Raw genomic sequence first — 17286 nt, 5'->3', positions numbered from 1 at the left:
CCTGGACGTAGCCTCTCCATGGACGTGGCCTGGGCTTCCTCACAGTGTGGTGGCTAAAGGCTCTTAAGGTGGATGGTCCAACCAACAAGTCAGAAGCTGCATTTCCTCACAAGTTGTGCATTGGCATTTCCACTACTTTTTATTGGCTATAAGTGATTCACAATCCCACCCAGGTTCAAAGGGAGAAGAATTAAAGTCAGTTCCAGAAGAACATGGGAATGGGAAATATTGTTGAGGCCATCTTTGTAAATGACATTCTTCAAGAGATATTCAATGCAGCAACGTTTGTACTGGGCCACCATCCCTCATCCAAACCCCTTTGGGGCCGGATATGTTTTGAAATTTAAAAAAAAAATCTCAGAATTTTGAAAGGTAACATGGTACATACACTGAATATTTATATAACACCCCTTGAGAGGAATGGGTCACTCTGTGAGTAAAAATCTAAATATTTACTCAGTGGAACATATGATTATTCATATTAAGTGTGATAAAGATTATAGATAGCTTTCTGTCTATTGAGGTCAAGTTTTGCCACCAAAGAAGTTCAGGTCAGGTCAGGTCTTACTGCCAAATAAATTATGAAAAAACGTTTAGGTTTCAGATTTTTTAGATTTTGAATTGTGGCTAAGGATCTATGGACCAGTAATAGCAAAAAAAAAAGGAAACAACTTAAATTAACATCATCAAGAAATGAATAAACCTCAGTTACATGTTTCATTGTGGCTATACCTTATAAAAATATGTTGAGAGAAAGTATGACGCACAAGAGTATATTTGTGATCAGTTAGGATAAGCCAGGTTATGTTGTAGTAAAATAAACAGCCCCTGTAACTCAGATGCTTAAAACCAAGTTTTATTTCTTGCTCATGCAATATGTTCATCACTGGCCTGATGGGCTCGGGGGAATTTTCTCCTCTCTTTGGGACTCAGCTGGTGGGGCAGCTGGTCTGTGGAACATTGATGGTCACTGTGATAGAGGGATAAGAAGACACACTGGCTCTTAAAGCTGCTGGCAGGAAATGGTGTCTGTCACTTCTGCTCTGAGCCTCAGTTTCCTCTGAAAGGGTTGATTAAGGACTGCCTGGCTGGAGTTTACCAGGGAGAACCTCACAGTCAATACTCAGTCAACAGGAGTTTCTGGCACCAGAAGTAATCAATGCCAAGTCTCCTGGGGCCTGGAAAGCAGTTATGACATGTCAACGACCTTTATCTACTCACTGCCTCTGGGAGTTTGAACTCAGATAGTCACTGCTTTGTAATATTATCACAATACTGGTGATGGGCATTTATGGATTGTGCAATGGCTTCCTCAGGGCAGGTGCCTGGAACAGGAGAGTTTGAGGGGTTGGGGAGGGCATAGTGTTATTTCTGACTTACTTCAGGCTCTGGATCCTTTTCTTGTGTTTTACTTGGGCTAGTCTGTAACTGAATGTTGACAAGCATGTGAGGCCCAATTCATGCTCTCCTGGAATTTCTCAAGGGACCACCCCCACCCCGACCTTTCTTTAGGCCACTCTTCTCCTCTAAAGCCTTCAAGGGCTCCCTATGGCCCACAGGAGAAAGTGTAAGAATAGGACAGCTCCCATTGATTGAGCGCCTGCTACATGCCAGACATTTTATAGGTACTATCTCTAGTCCTCATAGCAACCCCAGGAGGAAAAACTATGATCCCCATTTTACAGATGTGGAAATGGAGGCTCAGAGAGGTGAAATGACTTGCCAAGGTCACAGAGCGAGAGTGAGGAAGAGGCAGGACTGGTTGGTCATGAGATCTTTCTGACTCTGGGGCCCCTACTGAGCTATAGGGTTAAGGCCCCTCTGATCTCACCCCATCTCTTTTCCTTTTCCTTGGAGGCACCAGCTGCTCCAGGCAGGCTGGCCTCCTCTCACTGCCCCTTGAGCAAGCATGTCTCAACTGCCTTTCAAAGGCCATCTAGAGGGCTTCCCTGGTGGCGCAGAGGTTAAGAATCCGCCTGCCAATGCAGGGGACACGGGTTCGAGCCCTGGTGCGGGAAGATCCCACGTGCCACGGAGCAACTAAGCCTGTGCGCCACAACTACTGAGCCTGCGCTCTAGAGCCCACGAGCCGCAACTGCTGAGCCCTCGTGCCACAACTACTGAGCCCACGCGCCTAGAGCCCGTGCTCCGCAATGAGAACCCACCGCAGTGACAAGCCTGCTCACCACAACAAAGAGTAGCCCCTGCTCACCGCAACTAGAGAAAGCCCACATGCAGCAACGAAGACCCAACACAGCCAAAAAATAAAGTAATTAAATAAAATAAATAAATTTATAAAAAAAAAAAAAAGGCCATCTAGAATCTCACAGGACACTTCCCCAGACTGCTGGTCATATGAGTCTTGCCCTCATCGCATTGTACCACAGTTACTCACTTTCCTGTCAGTCCTGCCAGCGGGCTGCAGGCACCTCCTCTTAGTCACCTCTGCATTTGTCATGCCCAGATGTGCTCAATGCACATCTGTTATTCATTCAGCATTCCTTCAATAATTATGGAGCACCTGCTGTATGCCAGGCACTGTGCTAGATGCAAGGATTCAGCAGAGAATAAAACAAAATCCCTGACTGCATGGAGCTTATTTTCGATACAGGAGACAGAAAAGGAACAAATAAACACATACATGTATAATACGATGTCAGGGATGAAAAGTGACCTTGGTCTTGTTCAAAAAGGCAGAGGCGCCTCTTCCCTCAGCTTCCAGAGCCCTCTGTTTCCTTGGCAGAGTCATAATTTTTAGCTCTGCCATTCAAGGTGGACTTCCTCCAGGCTCGGCTCTAGGCACTCCCTGTTATCCTCTGAATCAGCAGCCCACAGATGGTATTGAGGTGTGGTTTTAATTTGCATTTTTCAGAAGACAAATGAACGCAAGCACCTTTACGTGTGCTTATTGACCACTTGCATATCTTCTTCTATGAAATGTCTGTTCAAGTCTTTCCTTTTTTTTCCTTATTGGTTTGTTGGTCTTTATAAATCTGTGTGTGTTTTAAACAATATTCTGGATATGAATTCTTTATCAGCTACATATTTCTATTTCTTCTACTGTGCAGCCTATGCTTTCCCTTAAAGGTGTCTTTGGATGAAGAGAAATTCTTATTTTAATGTAGTCCAACTTATCAAAATTTTCCTTTTTGACTGGTGTCTGATGAATCTTTGCCTACCCCAAGGACAGGAAGATATTCTTCTATGTTTTCGTCTAAAAGCTTTTGTTTTTTCGTTTTATCGTTCGTATTTAGATTTACAATCCATCTTAAACTGATTTCGTGGATAGTGTGAGGTAGGAGTGATGTCTTTTTTTTTTTTTTTTCCCCATATGGAAGTCCAATTGACCCAGCACCAATTGTTTTGTTTCAATTAAACAAAACATTGAATGGTGGTGTATGGGTGTTTACGGTACCGTTCTTTCAACTTCCCAATGGGTTTAAAAGTGTTTTAAATAACATGTTGGGGGAGGGATGATGAAAAAAAAGGTAGAGGGACTACGGTAGATAAACAAATACTATGGAAATAATTTCAAATGCAATGTGTAAACCCTGATTTGATACTGTTAAAAAAAAAGCTATAAAAGGCATTTTTTAAAGCAAAGGGTAAATTTGGGAATGGACTGGATATTACAGGTCATTGTGGTGTGACTGTTCATTTTCTTAGGTGTGATAATGTTATTGTGGTTATGTAGGAGAATGTACTTTTTCTTAGGATTTCTGTGGAAGTATTGAAGCATGAAGTACCAATAAGGCAGCAACTAATTTAAATAATTCAGAAAAAAACTGTACATATGAATATAGATAGATAAATCTGAAAAAATAGGGGGAGGGGCAATATAGGGATGAGGGAGTGAGAGGTACAACCTATTAGATGTTAAGATAGGCTCAAGGATGTATTGTATGACACAGGGAATATAGCCTATATTTTGTAATAACTGTAAATGGAGAGTAACATTTAAAAATTGTATAAAAAATTTAAAAATCTGGAAAAATAACAATCCAAGTGGAGAGTGTACAGGTGCTCCTTGTACTTGTCTTTGAACTTTTCTGTATGTTTGAAAATATTTGTTAAAGACAGAGCTGGGTGGGAGGTGGGGGCCATTGTATGGTCCAAACAAAAGTAGTGGCAGGTCAGATTATTCCAGCTAGTTTGAGATTTCTGGTCTAAGGCCTCACCTCTGCTATCTCACGTACTCTGCATCACATCCCTATGGGGTAGGCAACACTGGGCCCATTTCGCAGGTAATGAATAGAAGCTCAGAGGGTGAAGTGACTTGCCCAAGGTCACACAGCCAGTTGAGACCAAGCTAAGATTTGAACTCACATCTGTCTGAGTCAAAATTATTTGCTTTTCTTTTTTGTTGTTTAAGCCTCTTCTCTCCCATTCCATTTCCAGGGGTGTCGGTCAGCTGAGAGCCTGTGTGCGTGTATTACTCAAATTCTCACAACAACCCGATGCAGTCATTACTAATAATACATGCCATTTTACTGAGAGGCCGAGAGGTTAAGTAACTTGCTTAAGGTCACTCAGCTAAGAATGGAAGAGACAGGAGTCAAGGAACCAGGATAGTCTGGCTCTAGAGCCCTAATTTAAAGAGTCAAAGAAACACCATAAAAAGTATAAATCACTTCAGAAACACAAAGCAGGATTATTGCTGGCTCTCACAGAATCCCTGCAAAGTCCTTTCTTCTCCTGACTGCTATGGCATTCCAAGGGGACACTTGCCTCCCCAGTTCAGCTGGTAACTTCTTGAGTTGAGGCTGAGGCAGGTTCTATTGGCCCTCACCTGAGTCTCTAGTTACTGCCTAATGCCATCAGAGGTCTTCTTGGCCTGGGGCTGATCTTAAAGCATTGTTTTGGATATGGCCGCACACTATCCTACAGAGCAGGGTACTGATTTGTCTGCAGGATGGATATTAGGGTTCAGATGGAATGCTGAAGCACTTACAACCTAGTGGTCAAGGGTGCCTTGGGAGACAGTTCATTTTTTATTTAAGCCCTTATTGCAAGGCTTGGGTGGATTACTTCTCCATCTAGGAGCCTCAGTTTCCTCATCTGTACAATAGGAATAATAAGAGCACACATCTCAGGCCTGTTGGGGTGATTTAATGAGGTAGGTAAAGCCCAGTGTCTCTCAAGGGCAAGTCTTCATATTGATAACTGTTATCATTAAGCTCCTTAGGAGTCTTTGGGATATGGAACCTGCCCAGAGCTACAACCTCATCCCAGTCGCTCTCCCTGCCCCACTGGATTGTATCCATGCTGGCCTTGAGTTAAGCTGGGGTCAGATCAGGCTTTTTAACCTCAGGACCTTTGCATCTGCTGTTCACCGTTTTATGTCACCCCTCAGTGAGGCCTTCCCTGACCACATTAGTCTGCCTCAAACATATTCTCCTGTTTTATTGTATTCATATCACTTACCAGTACCTGACATTATGATTCGTTTTTCTCCTCCCATTTGAGTGTTAGGTTCAAGAAGACAGAGATTTTGTCTGTTTTGTTCTATGTAGCATCCCCAGCGCCAAGAACGGTGTCTGGCATATGTCTGGCTTTCAATAAATGGTGAACTGAATGAATGAATGAATGGAGGTGTATACCGAGCCCTCCTGCCTACAATCCCTGCTTTTCTGTCGCAGTGGGTGGCCAGCCGAGTCAGACATCGCATACGGTCCCTTGGCTCCCAGGTTGGGGGCGTCCAAGAGCGGACCGACGGGCACTTGAGCGACGCTCCCCAAAAGCCAGGGCGGTGGCCGCGCCGCTGGAGGGGCTGTCGCCATTTGGCGACTTTCCCTGCGGGCCACTGCACCGCCGCGGGGGCCAAACAGGGGATCGCTCTGTGAGCGCGCGCGCGCGCGCGGGTCTTTTGCGACGGTGCCCGGCGGCGCTAGCCCCGCCCCCGCCCCGCCCCCGCGGCCCGGCCCGGCCCGGCCCGCCCCGCCCCGCCCCCGCCGCTGCGCTCTCTACCGGGCCGCTCAGGCCCCCGCCCGCTTCATGTGGCCCGGCCCGCGGCGGCCGGCGGCTGGGAGCGGCGAGGCGGCGGCGGGCGGCGGCCGGCGAGGCCCGGGAGGTGGCCGAGGCCCAGGCGGCGGCCCGGGAGGCGGCGCACGGAGAGCGGCGGGAGCAGGCCTGGCCCGGCCCTCGAGCGGCCGCCTGGCTGCAGCATGCGCGTCCGGCGGGGGCTGCTGCGGCTGCCGCGCCGCTCGCTGCTCGCCGCGCTCTTCTTCTTCTCGCTCTCGTCCTCGCTGCTCTACTTCGTCTATGTGGCGCCCGGCATAGGTAGGAAGGGGGCCTGGGACCCCGGGGGTGCCGCTCTGGCCTCGAGGGGACCCCGGGAACCCCCGCCCCGCCCTGAGGGGACCCCGGCTTTCAGAAGACACCCGGCTGGGAGGCGACCCCGAGCCTGGCCCTCAGAAGACTACGGGGACTCTGGCCCGACCCTCGGGAGACCCCACGTCTGGCCCTCGGGGGGCTCCAGGACATTCCAGTGCCCTGCACCCCGACGGGCTCCAGAACCCCCCTCCCCCCGCCAGCCTCCCGCCCACCCCCTGCTCTCCTTTAACCCCTTCCCCGCGGGAACCCGACCATGCCTTCACACACACACACACACACACACACACACACACGTGTGCTGGGACGCCCCCTTTCTTGCCCTGGCCTCCCTAGAACCCCCACTTTCCGCTCCTCGGCTCGAGAACTCCCGCTCCCCCTCCTCCGGGGTCTCCTCCAGCCCCGGTTCCGGGCATTCCGCGGCCCCCGAACCTCCGCGGCCCGCCCGCCCCTCCTCGCGGAGCCCCTGTGCTGGGGTCTCCAGGAGTCCCACCTTCCCGGTTCCCATCCATCCTTCCCCTCTCTCCTCCCCGGTGACTCCACCTTTTCCTGCTCTCCCTCCTACCCTTTCTTCCCTCGACTTTCCCTTGTTACATCCACCTTCAGGTCCTCCTCCCCAACACACACATTCTCCTCTTCCAAGTGGCCAGATCCCTTTCCTAGCAGGGTGGCATCCCCCACCCCCCAGGGAGGTCCACCCCCCCCATTCAGTCTACGAACCCCTGAGCGTCCCACGCCTCCTCTCCATCCCCTCCCCCTGCCCCGCCTACCCCCAAGGGCACTCCCTGTCATCTCCGCTCCCTTATCTCCTATCCTTCCCCCGAATCCTCAACACCCCGCTCTGGTCATCAGCCACAGTTTCTTTCTGATTGAAGACTTGGGGAAGGGGTGCTGTCTAGGCTCTTCCTTTCTCCCCTTTCTTTTACTTCTGCCCTCTCCTAGCCTTGAGGGTAGAAGGTGGCCCTTCAGTATCCTACGGGGCCAGGGCGGGGGGGGGGGATTTAAATTGGTCCTAGAGGAGGAGATATGACAAAGGCCTTGGGGAAATGGTGCAGGTGGGAAGGAAGAGCATGGAGAAAAGGTGGAATGGGTACTCATTCTTCTCAAAGGCATGTCCTTTAAAGGAAAGACAGCCCTGGAGAAACTGAACCCTGCCCAAGCATAGGCTGTCTAAGAGCACAGAGCAGACATTTAGGACGTGAAGAAAGATTAGAAGGAAATAACAGCATGAGGGTTAAGGTCAGAGGACATGGAAGTCAGACTTGGATTCTAATCCCTGCCCTTCATGACCTTGAGCAAGTTACTAAGCCTCACCTTTTCTCCTCTGTAAAATGGGGGTACTCATCCTAACCTCATAGGTTTTTAAGGATGGAAGTAGATAAATTCCCTTTTAAAGCACTTATCATTGTACCTGATGCTTAGAGAGTTTTCAAAAAAAAAAAAAAGCTATTATATGTAGCTTTCAAGAAAGAAGGGAGTAGATGGAAGGTTTAAGGTATGTATTTGCCTGACTTGGCATCACCATGAGGCCCTAGAGAAAACCTCAGTTTAAGGTGAAAAATGATCAGAAAATGCTGTTGGGGGTGGGGCAAGGAGAGTAAATTTTGCTGTAAAAAGTCTGGATCATTTGGATGTTAGGAAAGGGTTGATGGTTTAACTCTAGGGAAATACCCTTTAGGATTGTAGTAATGATTAGTGCCATTCTCTGTTGACCTGTCAACACTGAACTAGCTGAATAGAGAAATTTCCAGATAGAGCCGGAGATTGTCTCCTGATTTTTTTAAAAAATAAATTAATTTTGTTTATTTATTTTTGGCTGCGTTGGGTCTTCATTGTTGCGCTCGGGCTTTCTGTAGTTGGGGCGAGCGGGGGCTACTTTTGCGGTGCGTGGGCTTCTCATTGCTGTGGCTTCTCTTGCTGCAGAGCACGGGCTCTTGGCGTGCGGGCTTCAGTAGTTGTGGCACGCAGGCTCAGTAGTTGTGTCTCGCGGGCCCACGAGCGCAGGCTCAGTAGTTGTGGCACACAGGCTTAGTTGCTCTGTGGCATGTGGGATCTTCCCAGACCAGGGCTTGAACCCGTGGCCTCTGCATTGGCAGGCGAATTCTTAACCACTGCACCACCAGGGAAGTCCTCTCCTGATTGTTTTTTTTTAAGAGCATATTTCATTTGATGGTTAATATTGATGATTTGTAGTACAAACTAGATCTAGTTTGTACTACAAAGATAGAACAGGTAACATCCTACTGCCGTAACATTTTATGAAATGTCTTAGGAAAAGCATCCCTCTGGGAAGGTGTTGTATGTGGCCTGATGGATCGGATGAGGGGATAGGAGTCTGGGCAGAATAAGAACAGGTGAGTAATTAGTGGAATTAATTGAGAAAAGAGTTCATTAGCATATTGGATATTAGACTCTAATAAAAATGGGTGTGAAATGATGGATTTGAACCTAGAGGCAGTCTTGAAGCCATAACCCCTTTTGTGAAAGTGATGGGTTTTTTCTGGTGCCGGTGCATAAATCAGCTATGTCTAAATGGAAAAATATATCCCACTGGGATAGTAATCACCCTCTTGATTAGAAAGATTAGAAGCCAGATTCTAAAACAAATGGAACGTACAACTTAATTAAAATTCTTCAGCAGTAGATTTTTAGGTCAGTGGAACCCCAGTGTAAGGCAATGGGCTTGGGGCTTCCCTGGTGGCGCAGTGGTTAAGAATCCACCTGCCAATGCAGGGGACACGGGTTTGATCCCTGGTCTGGGAAGATCCCACATGCCGCAGAGCAGCTAAGCCCGTGTGCCACAGCTACTGAGCCTGCACTGTAGAGCCCACAAGCCACAACTACTGAAGCCTGCACGCCTAGAGCCTGTGCTCTGCAACAAGAGAAGCCACCGCAATGGCAAGTCCGTGTGTGGCAACGAAGAGCAGTCCCCGCTCCCTGCAACTAGAGAAAGCCCGCGCGCAGCAACGAAGACCCAACACAGCCAAAAATAAATAAATAAAATAAGTAAATTAAAAATAAAATAAATAAAGCAATGGGCTTCTACCACACTTAGATTCCTACATCACTGATAACTGAGAAAGATGCAAAGCACTTAAATATTCACTAATTTCTTCTTAAATGTGGGTCTTCTAAAGGGCAGATCTACTTAAGATTCATGTTCTGTTAGTTGGAAAGGGGAGTGGTGGGAAGGATGTGAAGTGGTTTTAGAATGGGTACATTGAGCAGTTTGGCGATTTTATTTATCTTGGCTTTCCTGTTTACCAGCTTAATTTTTTAAATAATCAGCTTTGGACAAGGGGTGGCAAATCTTTTCAAAAGGTTAAGGCAGTCTAGAGAAATAGAAGGTTTTATATGCCTTGGATTATGAAGACGTTATTTGAGACAATTGTTAAAATGAGCTTAGAAAATAATACTGGGTTGAACCACATGAAATTTACATTTTTTGCAGGTCAAAACCAGTTGTATATTGGCAGTTTGATATAGCTCAACCTAATACATTTCCAAATAATGACAATCCTGTTTTCTGGCATAACGGGAAGTGTCAGACTTGTATTTCCTTCCAGGTTTAATATTTTTCCAGTCCTGCTTTTGATTTACTTTGTATACCCTGTGGCCACGCTGTGCTCTAGGGCTAAAGAGAAATCAACCCGAGGGTGTGTTAACAGCTATATTCGGAATTAGGTAGACTTGAATTTGAGATATGAGAAAAACCATGTTAGTTATAAATGTTTTCAAGTTGCTCATGTGTAATATAGCCTAGCTACAATTTCAGCCTAACTATTGTTGGTATTTTTGAGATCTAATGCCAGCTCTTAATGTTAGTGTCCCATAGTCTAACAGCAAAGGGAAATTTTCCTGGACTTGAGGGTCATCTGAAATGGAGGTAGTGGTACCATTTGACTTAGAAAATTGGATGTGAGGAATATTACTAACTATGACTATAATGTGTTTGTAACAAATACAAAGTGCGCTTAGCTACTTTAATAATCCCCTGCCAATCCAGTTAAGTAATTTAAAAATATGACTTCATTGGCCATTATGTTTTTGTTATTAAATCAAAAGTAGTGTTTTATATCAGCATTTTAAAAGTAGAAATGAAAAGGATGGGGCAGAAAGTGTGAGGGAGGTGGTGGATTTGAAAAAGGAAGAGGAAGGGAATATGGTTATAAAAATGCATACGTGCCTCTTCTCTGTAGCCCCCTGCCCTCCACAGCCTGAGTGATTATCATTTATTTCATCACTTGTTTTACCTGCACTGTTGAAATATCCCTATTCCTTTCAGGGTTCCGAAGAGAACTTTGAACTTATTTATGATCCTTTAACTTAAAAAATCTAAGAGCTCGGAGTACCTCCATATTCCAGTCTGACCAGGTCTTTTAGAAGATAAGAGAAGTGAACTATTTACGGATGGACGTACATTTGAAGGGCTGATTTTTAAAATCTTCTTAACTTTATGGTGCTGTCACATGGCAAGGTTGTATAGAGGTTACTGACCTTTGCAAATTGTTTAGTTACTGATTTTGAGAGAGATGCCTGTGCATGGTTAGAGGCAGTAGTCTATATACTGAGGAAATTTTATTAAAGTTCCACTATTTAAATTAATTTTTCTTTTGTCTTGATTATTGAGGAAAGGAAATGGGGAATGATTTTTCCCTTTTGGCCTGCTTGGTTCCAAGAAAAGTTTGATTCATGGCTGGCTTTTGGAAGATAGGAATCAGTAATTCTAATTTGACCAAATGACCTTGAGCAAGTCACTTGATTCTCTGATCTTATACTTGGCCAGAAAACAAAGCTGTTTGAAAAACTAGAACTGCATCTTAGCCAAACTTGTAGTGAGAAGTTTTTACGTATAGAAAGTTGATAATTCATTCACATTCTATGCAAATTTTGGACCTAAGATTTTAGGTAAGATACATGTTTTATATAACTGAATGCAACTTTTTCTAATAACCCCAGGAAAATTTCAGATTCCCCCCTTGTTTTAAATATATATATATATATTTATATATATATTTAAATAAATAAATATATATTTATATATATATTTTTTTTTAAATAAATAAATAAATATATATATTTTTTGGCTGCGTTGGGTCTTTGTTGTTGCGCCTGGGCTTTCTCTAGTTGCAGTGAGCGGGGGCTACTCTTCGTTGCGGTGCGCGGGCTTCTCCTTGTGGTAGCTTCTCTTGTTGCGGAGCACGGGCTCTAAGGCGCGCAGGCTCGGTAGCTGTGGCGCATGGGCTTAGTTGCTTCGCTGCATGTGGGATCTTCCCAGACCAGGGCTCAAACCCGTGTCCCCTGCATTTGGCAGGCGGATTCTTAACCACTGCGCCACCAGGGAAGTCCCATCCCCCACCTCGTTAAGTGTAGTATGAAAATAGCCTTTTTGTTGTTGTTGTTCCTCACATGACAGTGTCCTCTAAATGCTTCAGTGCGCTTAGCTTCTGAGCTTTTCTGGAGTGAAATACGTCGTATTGTGAATGTGGGTTATTTTATTTTAGAAAATTAAAAAGCCTCACCCTGTTTAAGGACCCCCTTCTCCCCACGCGTGCCTGTACGGACTCACTCACTCACTCAGATGTTTCCTTTGAGTATTGCATCGTGTCAGTCTTAGAAGGAAACCGTATTTGGAGAACAGATTGAAGTTATAAAACTGAACAGCACCACATTTGACCAGGATTTTGGTGATGTTTTAGGTCCTTTCTGCAGCAGTTTGCTATGTCGGAAACAAAGTCTTGGGTTTGGAGTTGAAGTCTCTTGAACAGTGAAAATATGCTAGTCTTGGACAGTCTTTGGAAGCAGCCGTTTGGCCAGTATCAGTTGCCGTTCCAGGGCATCGCTACTCTAGCCAGTAGATAATTCTGCTCCAACCCTGACATTTCCCCCCAGAGCGTGACAGGCCAGTGAGAGCAGCGTATAACATCGCCAGGAGGAGGGTCTTCTTGTGTTGCCATGACTCTTTAGAGCTCTTCAAGAGAGTAGAAAGCCGTAGAAGCCGAAGTGCTACTGACTTACTTGCTTCCCTAATTTTGCAGCGTTTTAGATCATGGAAGATACGTTGTACACATCCAACTATATAAGCAAACAGAACTTTAGTAAGCAAGAAGTAGGCAATGTGATGCTGCAAAGGCCTGTCAAAGAACTAGAGAAAACTAGTGGTTAACATTGGTCAAGATAAAGGTTAATCATAAGCAAACAGATTGGGTGTTGGCTTAAAAGAAGTTAAAGGAGTTATCGTGAGAAGAGGCAGGCCTGTGTGTACTATTAGTGAAAGGGCAGTTATTCTTTAGTTTCTAATACTAGCTAAATAAGAGTATGCCTTCCTTTGCACACTGTGTGTATTTTTGTAGAAAGCTGTGAGAAAATTAAAGGAATTTAAGATCTGTGGGTCAATAATAATCCAGTATTTGAGCATCTTCCTATCATGTTACCAGCTATGGGAGATATTTGGATTCTAGACTTTTGACTGCTTCTTTCATTTTACAGATGATTGTATAAGCGCAGGTTGAGTCATTAACTTGCCCAAAGTTGAGAATTATAAAATAGCTGTAAAAATAAATAAATAAATAAATAAATACCTCTGCAGCACATACTATATGGTTGAAAATACAAGATTAATCATAAGAAATAACTAGAGAAAATAGAAAATAGTATGTAATCAATTGCTGACTTGTATGATACTGATCCTTAATGAGGTGGGAGATTGAGACACAGGCACTCATTCCTTTATTCAATAGGTAGTTTTTTTGGAGTGCCTCCTCTTGTCAGATACTCTTTTGGGTATCGGGCAGTCTAGAAATGAGTAAGGCAGAACGTTTCTTCCATCCTGGTGATTTCATTCTAGTGGGACGTTTTTGCCCTTAGTGGTGATTTTATTCTGATGGGGAGACAGCCAATATACAATATAATTTCGGATAGTGGTAGGAGTGACTGAGGGTCTATTTTATTATTTATTTATTTATTTATATTATTTTATTTATTTATTTTTGGCTGCGTTGGGTCTTTGTGGCCGCGCACTGGCTTTCTCTAGTTCTGGCGAGCGGGGCCTACTCTTCGTTGTGGGACGTGGGCTCCTCATTGCGGTGGCTTCTCTTGTTGCAGAGCACAGGCTCTAGGCGCGCGGGCTTCAGTAGTTGTGGTGCATGGGCTCAGTAGTTGCGGCATGCAGGTCCTAGAGCACGTGGGCTTCAGTAGTTATGGTGTGCAGGCTCAGTAGTTGTGGCTCTCACGGGCTTAGTTGTTCCACAGCATGTGGGACCTTCCCAGACCAGGGCTCGAACCCGTGTCCCCTGCATTGGCAGACAGATTCTCAACCACTGCGCCACCAGGGTAGTCCCTGAGGGTCTGTTTTAGATAGGGTAGTTAGGGAAAGCTTCATTAATGAGGTGCTATTTGGCTTGAAGGGGTAGAACAGGTCACAGGTCGGGGGATTGGGATGGTGATGGGGGTGTCAAGCATATGTAAAGGTCTTGAGGCAGAAATGCACTTGAGGGAAGGTTGACTGGATTTTTGTAAGTGAGAAATGGTAGGAAATGAGCTTAGAAAGATGGTAGGGGTCAGGCCATGTAGGACCCTATAGGCCATGGTAAGGGCTGTAGGATAGGAGTGAGCATTAACTTAGAAATCAGCCAGATCTGGGTTTGAATCAACTCTGACTGAGTGGGCACACTATTTTCAATTTTCTTATCTGCCCAGTGGAGGATACCATCTTTCTCAGGGTTGTTGTGAGAATTGAGTGGGATATGCATGTAAGAGGGCTTAGCACAGAGCTTGACACAAAGCTCCATATGTTAATAATTATTATTTATAACCATAGGAGATGTCCTCTTGGCCTAATGCTAGTGCTAAACTGAGAGGAGGATTGAGCTCCAGTCCAGCTTTACCAGTAGCTAGATGGAAACCTTTACTTCAGTTTTCTCATCTGTAAAATGAAGCAATGGACTAAAGTACAGATTCTAGGGTCCCTCTCAGATCTGAAGTTCCACGATTCTGAGCAAGTGTGAGTTGAACCTTGAAGGAGAAGAAGGAATAATGAGTTCTGTCAAGTAAAGACACCCCATTTAAAAAAATTCAGATCTCCCATTCACTTAGTTTCCTACCTTTAGTGAAATACTGAGCCATGGATTCTGTGAAGTGTCGGTGTATAACCATCAGACTTAACAGTTTCACTCTGTAGGGTGAATGGAGAAATTCAGACTGTGCAATGCTATTGTTTGAGGACATTTGCCCTAAAAATGAGACAGACGTAGAATGTCTGCACTGAAGTCTGTCTCTGAAATCATTGTGGCAAAGAAACAACAACAACAAAAAAGAAATTTGTGTTGTCTTGGTCAAAGGAAAAAAACTAAAAGAATTTTATGGAAATATCTTTGGGATGTTAAGACTTTTTTTTTTCCTCTTTTTTTCTCTGCTTTTTGTCCCCTGGGTAATCCTTTTAAGTTTTAATCTGCTAAATCAGTCTTTTCCTCTAGCCTCACACTTTTGCTTTTAAGCATGAAATAGAGCCCTGGACTCATTAGCTCCTGCCCCATCTTCATTCCTCTAGGTAATTGGATGTTAAATGAGAAATGAATATTACATTTTGACCCAGTAATTCTTTTTTTTTTTTTTTAACATCTTTATAGGAATATAATTGCTTTACAATGGTGTGTTAGTTTCTGGTTTATAACAAAATGAATCAGCTATACATATACACATATCCCCATATCTCCTCCCTCTTGCCTCTCCCTCCCACCCTCCCTAACCCACCCATCTAGGTGGTCACGAAACACCAAGCTGATCTCCCTGTGCTATGCGGCTGCTTCTCACTAGCTATTTTACATTTGGTAGTGTATATATGTCCATGCCACTATCTCACTTCATCGCAGCTTACCCACCCTTCCCCCTCCCCGTGTCCTCAAGTCCATTCTCTACGTCTGCATCTTTATTCCTGTCCCTCCCCTAGGTTCTTCAGAACCACTTTTTTTTTTTTTTTTAGATTCCATATATATGTGTTAGCATACAGTATTTATTTTTCTCTTTCTGACTTACTTCACTCTGTATGACAGTCTCTAGGTCCATCCACCTCACTATAAATAACTCAATTTCATTTCTTTTTATGGCTGAGTAATATTCCATTGTATATATGTGCCACATCTTCTTTATCCGTTCATCTGTCAGTGGACACTTAGGTTGCTTGCATGTCCTGGCTATTGTAAATAGAGCTGCAGTGAACATTGTGGTACATGACTCTTTTTGAATTATGGTTTTCTCACGGTACAGTAATTCTTTTTAATATTGTGGCTTATATAGAAGAGCATTCATACCTCCTCTACTGATCCCATGAATCCAGTGTTTTCCCAAGCCTGGGAATCACATTGAATAATTTAAAGTGCTATCTCTTCTTAGATTCCCTCCCCCCACCCCTTTTGTTAGTTTGAGTAATTATTAGACTATAAGTATTGTTCCGCCTCCTTCCCAGGTTACAAAGATAGCCAGGTACTTTGCAATGACTAGAAGGGAAGCTGGGCATTGTTTCTGAGGTACCTTAGTTACCATCATCAATTATGAACAGTTCTCTGAGGGTTATTAGTGGCATAATTATGATTATGAAAAATGTTGTGGAGTGTCACGTACAGGGAAATGCAGATTGTAGGAAAGCTCAGTGTTGTGTTTTAAAACTTAAATTAGAGGTGTGCTAGTGAGCACAACTGTTTATTATTTTTATTAAAGAGCTGTAAAACATTTAAATACCAGTAAAGAGGGAACTTTTTTCACCCTCTAAAAGTATGATTAATAGTCATTTAAACTTTTTGCTTAATTCTCATGTGTTGAACAACTGTATGCTTGGAAAAATGGAAAAGCAGGAGTATTTTTTTTACTCATAGAACTAGTTACCCCATTTTGAGGAGTTGTGCTTTTAGGCACTAAGCCTAAATTATACTCATGATTGTAATGTATGCGTTTTCAGATTGGTAGACCATTGACTTTTGAAGGTCAGAAAATAGTATTTTCCTAAATGCTGTGTTGGGGTCATGTTTGTATAGTTAAAAAAAAAAAATCCTTTATTCCATTGCAGAAAAATGAAAACATTGCCAACTTAGGGAAGTTAAACCAGATGGATCAGAGATGATAGTAGACTGACTTTAGCATTCTTGATGTACTTATTATAAATCTTTATATTTTAAATAAAACCATTTAATCGTTTAACTTTTAAAGAAAAACTCGTTTTATCCATATCATCATAATCTATAGAGTAATGATAGGGAAGTTCTCTGGGTTGTAATGTCCTTGTGCCTAGCACATTATATGCCCTTAAATATTTATTGAAATGAATGAAGAAACTATTGCCTGGTCAAGCTAGCCTCTTTATTGTTGGATTGCATTTAATCTGGGGGAAGGATTGCTTCTTCTGTTAATCCTGATTTTGAAGTGATTTTGAATTCATTTTGCCCAAAACTACTTTGTCTTTTTTTTCCCTTTCTATTTCTTCGTGGTAAAATATAGCATGAACTTTGCCATGTATTTTGGTAATTTAAATGTGCAATTCAGTGGCATTAATTACATTCACAATGTTTTGCAACCATTACAACTATTTCCAAAAATTTCTATTGCCCCCAAACAGAAACTCTCTTCCCATTAAGCAATAACTCCCCATCCACCGCCCCCCCTCCCAGCTGCTAATCTACTTTCCATCCTGTAAGTTTGACTGCTCTAGGTACCTCATATAAGTGTAATCATACAATGTTTGTCCTTTTGTGTCTGCTCTATTTCACTTAGCAAAATGTTTGCTGGGTTCATTCATGTCATAGCATGTGTCAGAACTGTATTCTTTTTATGGATGAATAATATTCTATCTTGTATATATCACATTTTTTCTCATCTGTTGATGAACACTTGAGTTGCTTCTACCTTTTGGCTGTTGTAAATAGTGCTGCTGTGAATGTTGGCATACAAGTATCTGTTTGAGTCCCT

At 43.8% G+C, this 17286-nt stretch overlaps 1 protein-coding gene across 1 annotated transcript in view; it reads left to right on the top strand.

Moving 5' to 3' along the window:
- The first annotated feature begins 5947 nt into the window (after positions 1–5947).
- Positions 5948–17286, top strand: part of B4GALT5 (beta-1,4-galactosyltransferase 5) — a 77208-nt gene continuing 65869 nt past the window's right edge. The window contains exon 1 of the mRNA XM_057530162.1: positions 5948–6279. Within this exon, the coding sequence (XP_057386145.1) occupies positions 6165–6279 (115 nt within the window). The 5' untranslated portion in view covers positions 5948–6164. The remainder of the gene's footprint in view (positions 6280–17286) is intronic.

The sequence above is a fragment of the Balaenoptera acutorostrata genome, chromosome 15, assembly GCF_949987535.1.
Source record: "Balaenoptera acutorostrata chromosome 15, mBalAcu1.1, whole genome shotgun sequence".
NCBI classification, from domain to species: Eukaryota; Metazoa; Chordata; class Mammalia; order Artiodactyla; family Balaenopteridae; genus Balaenoptera; species Balaenoptera acutorostrata.
This window is presented reverse-complemented; position numbering and strand designations above follow the sequence as displayed.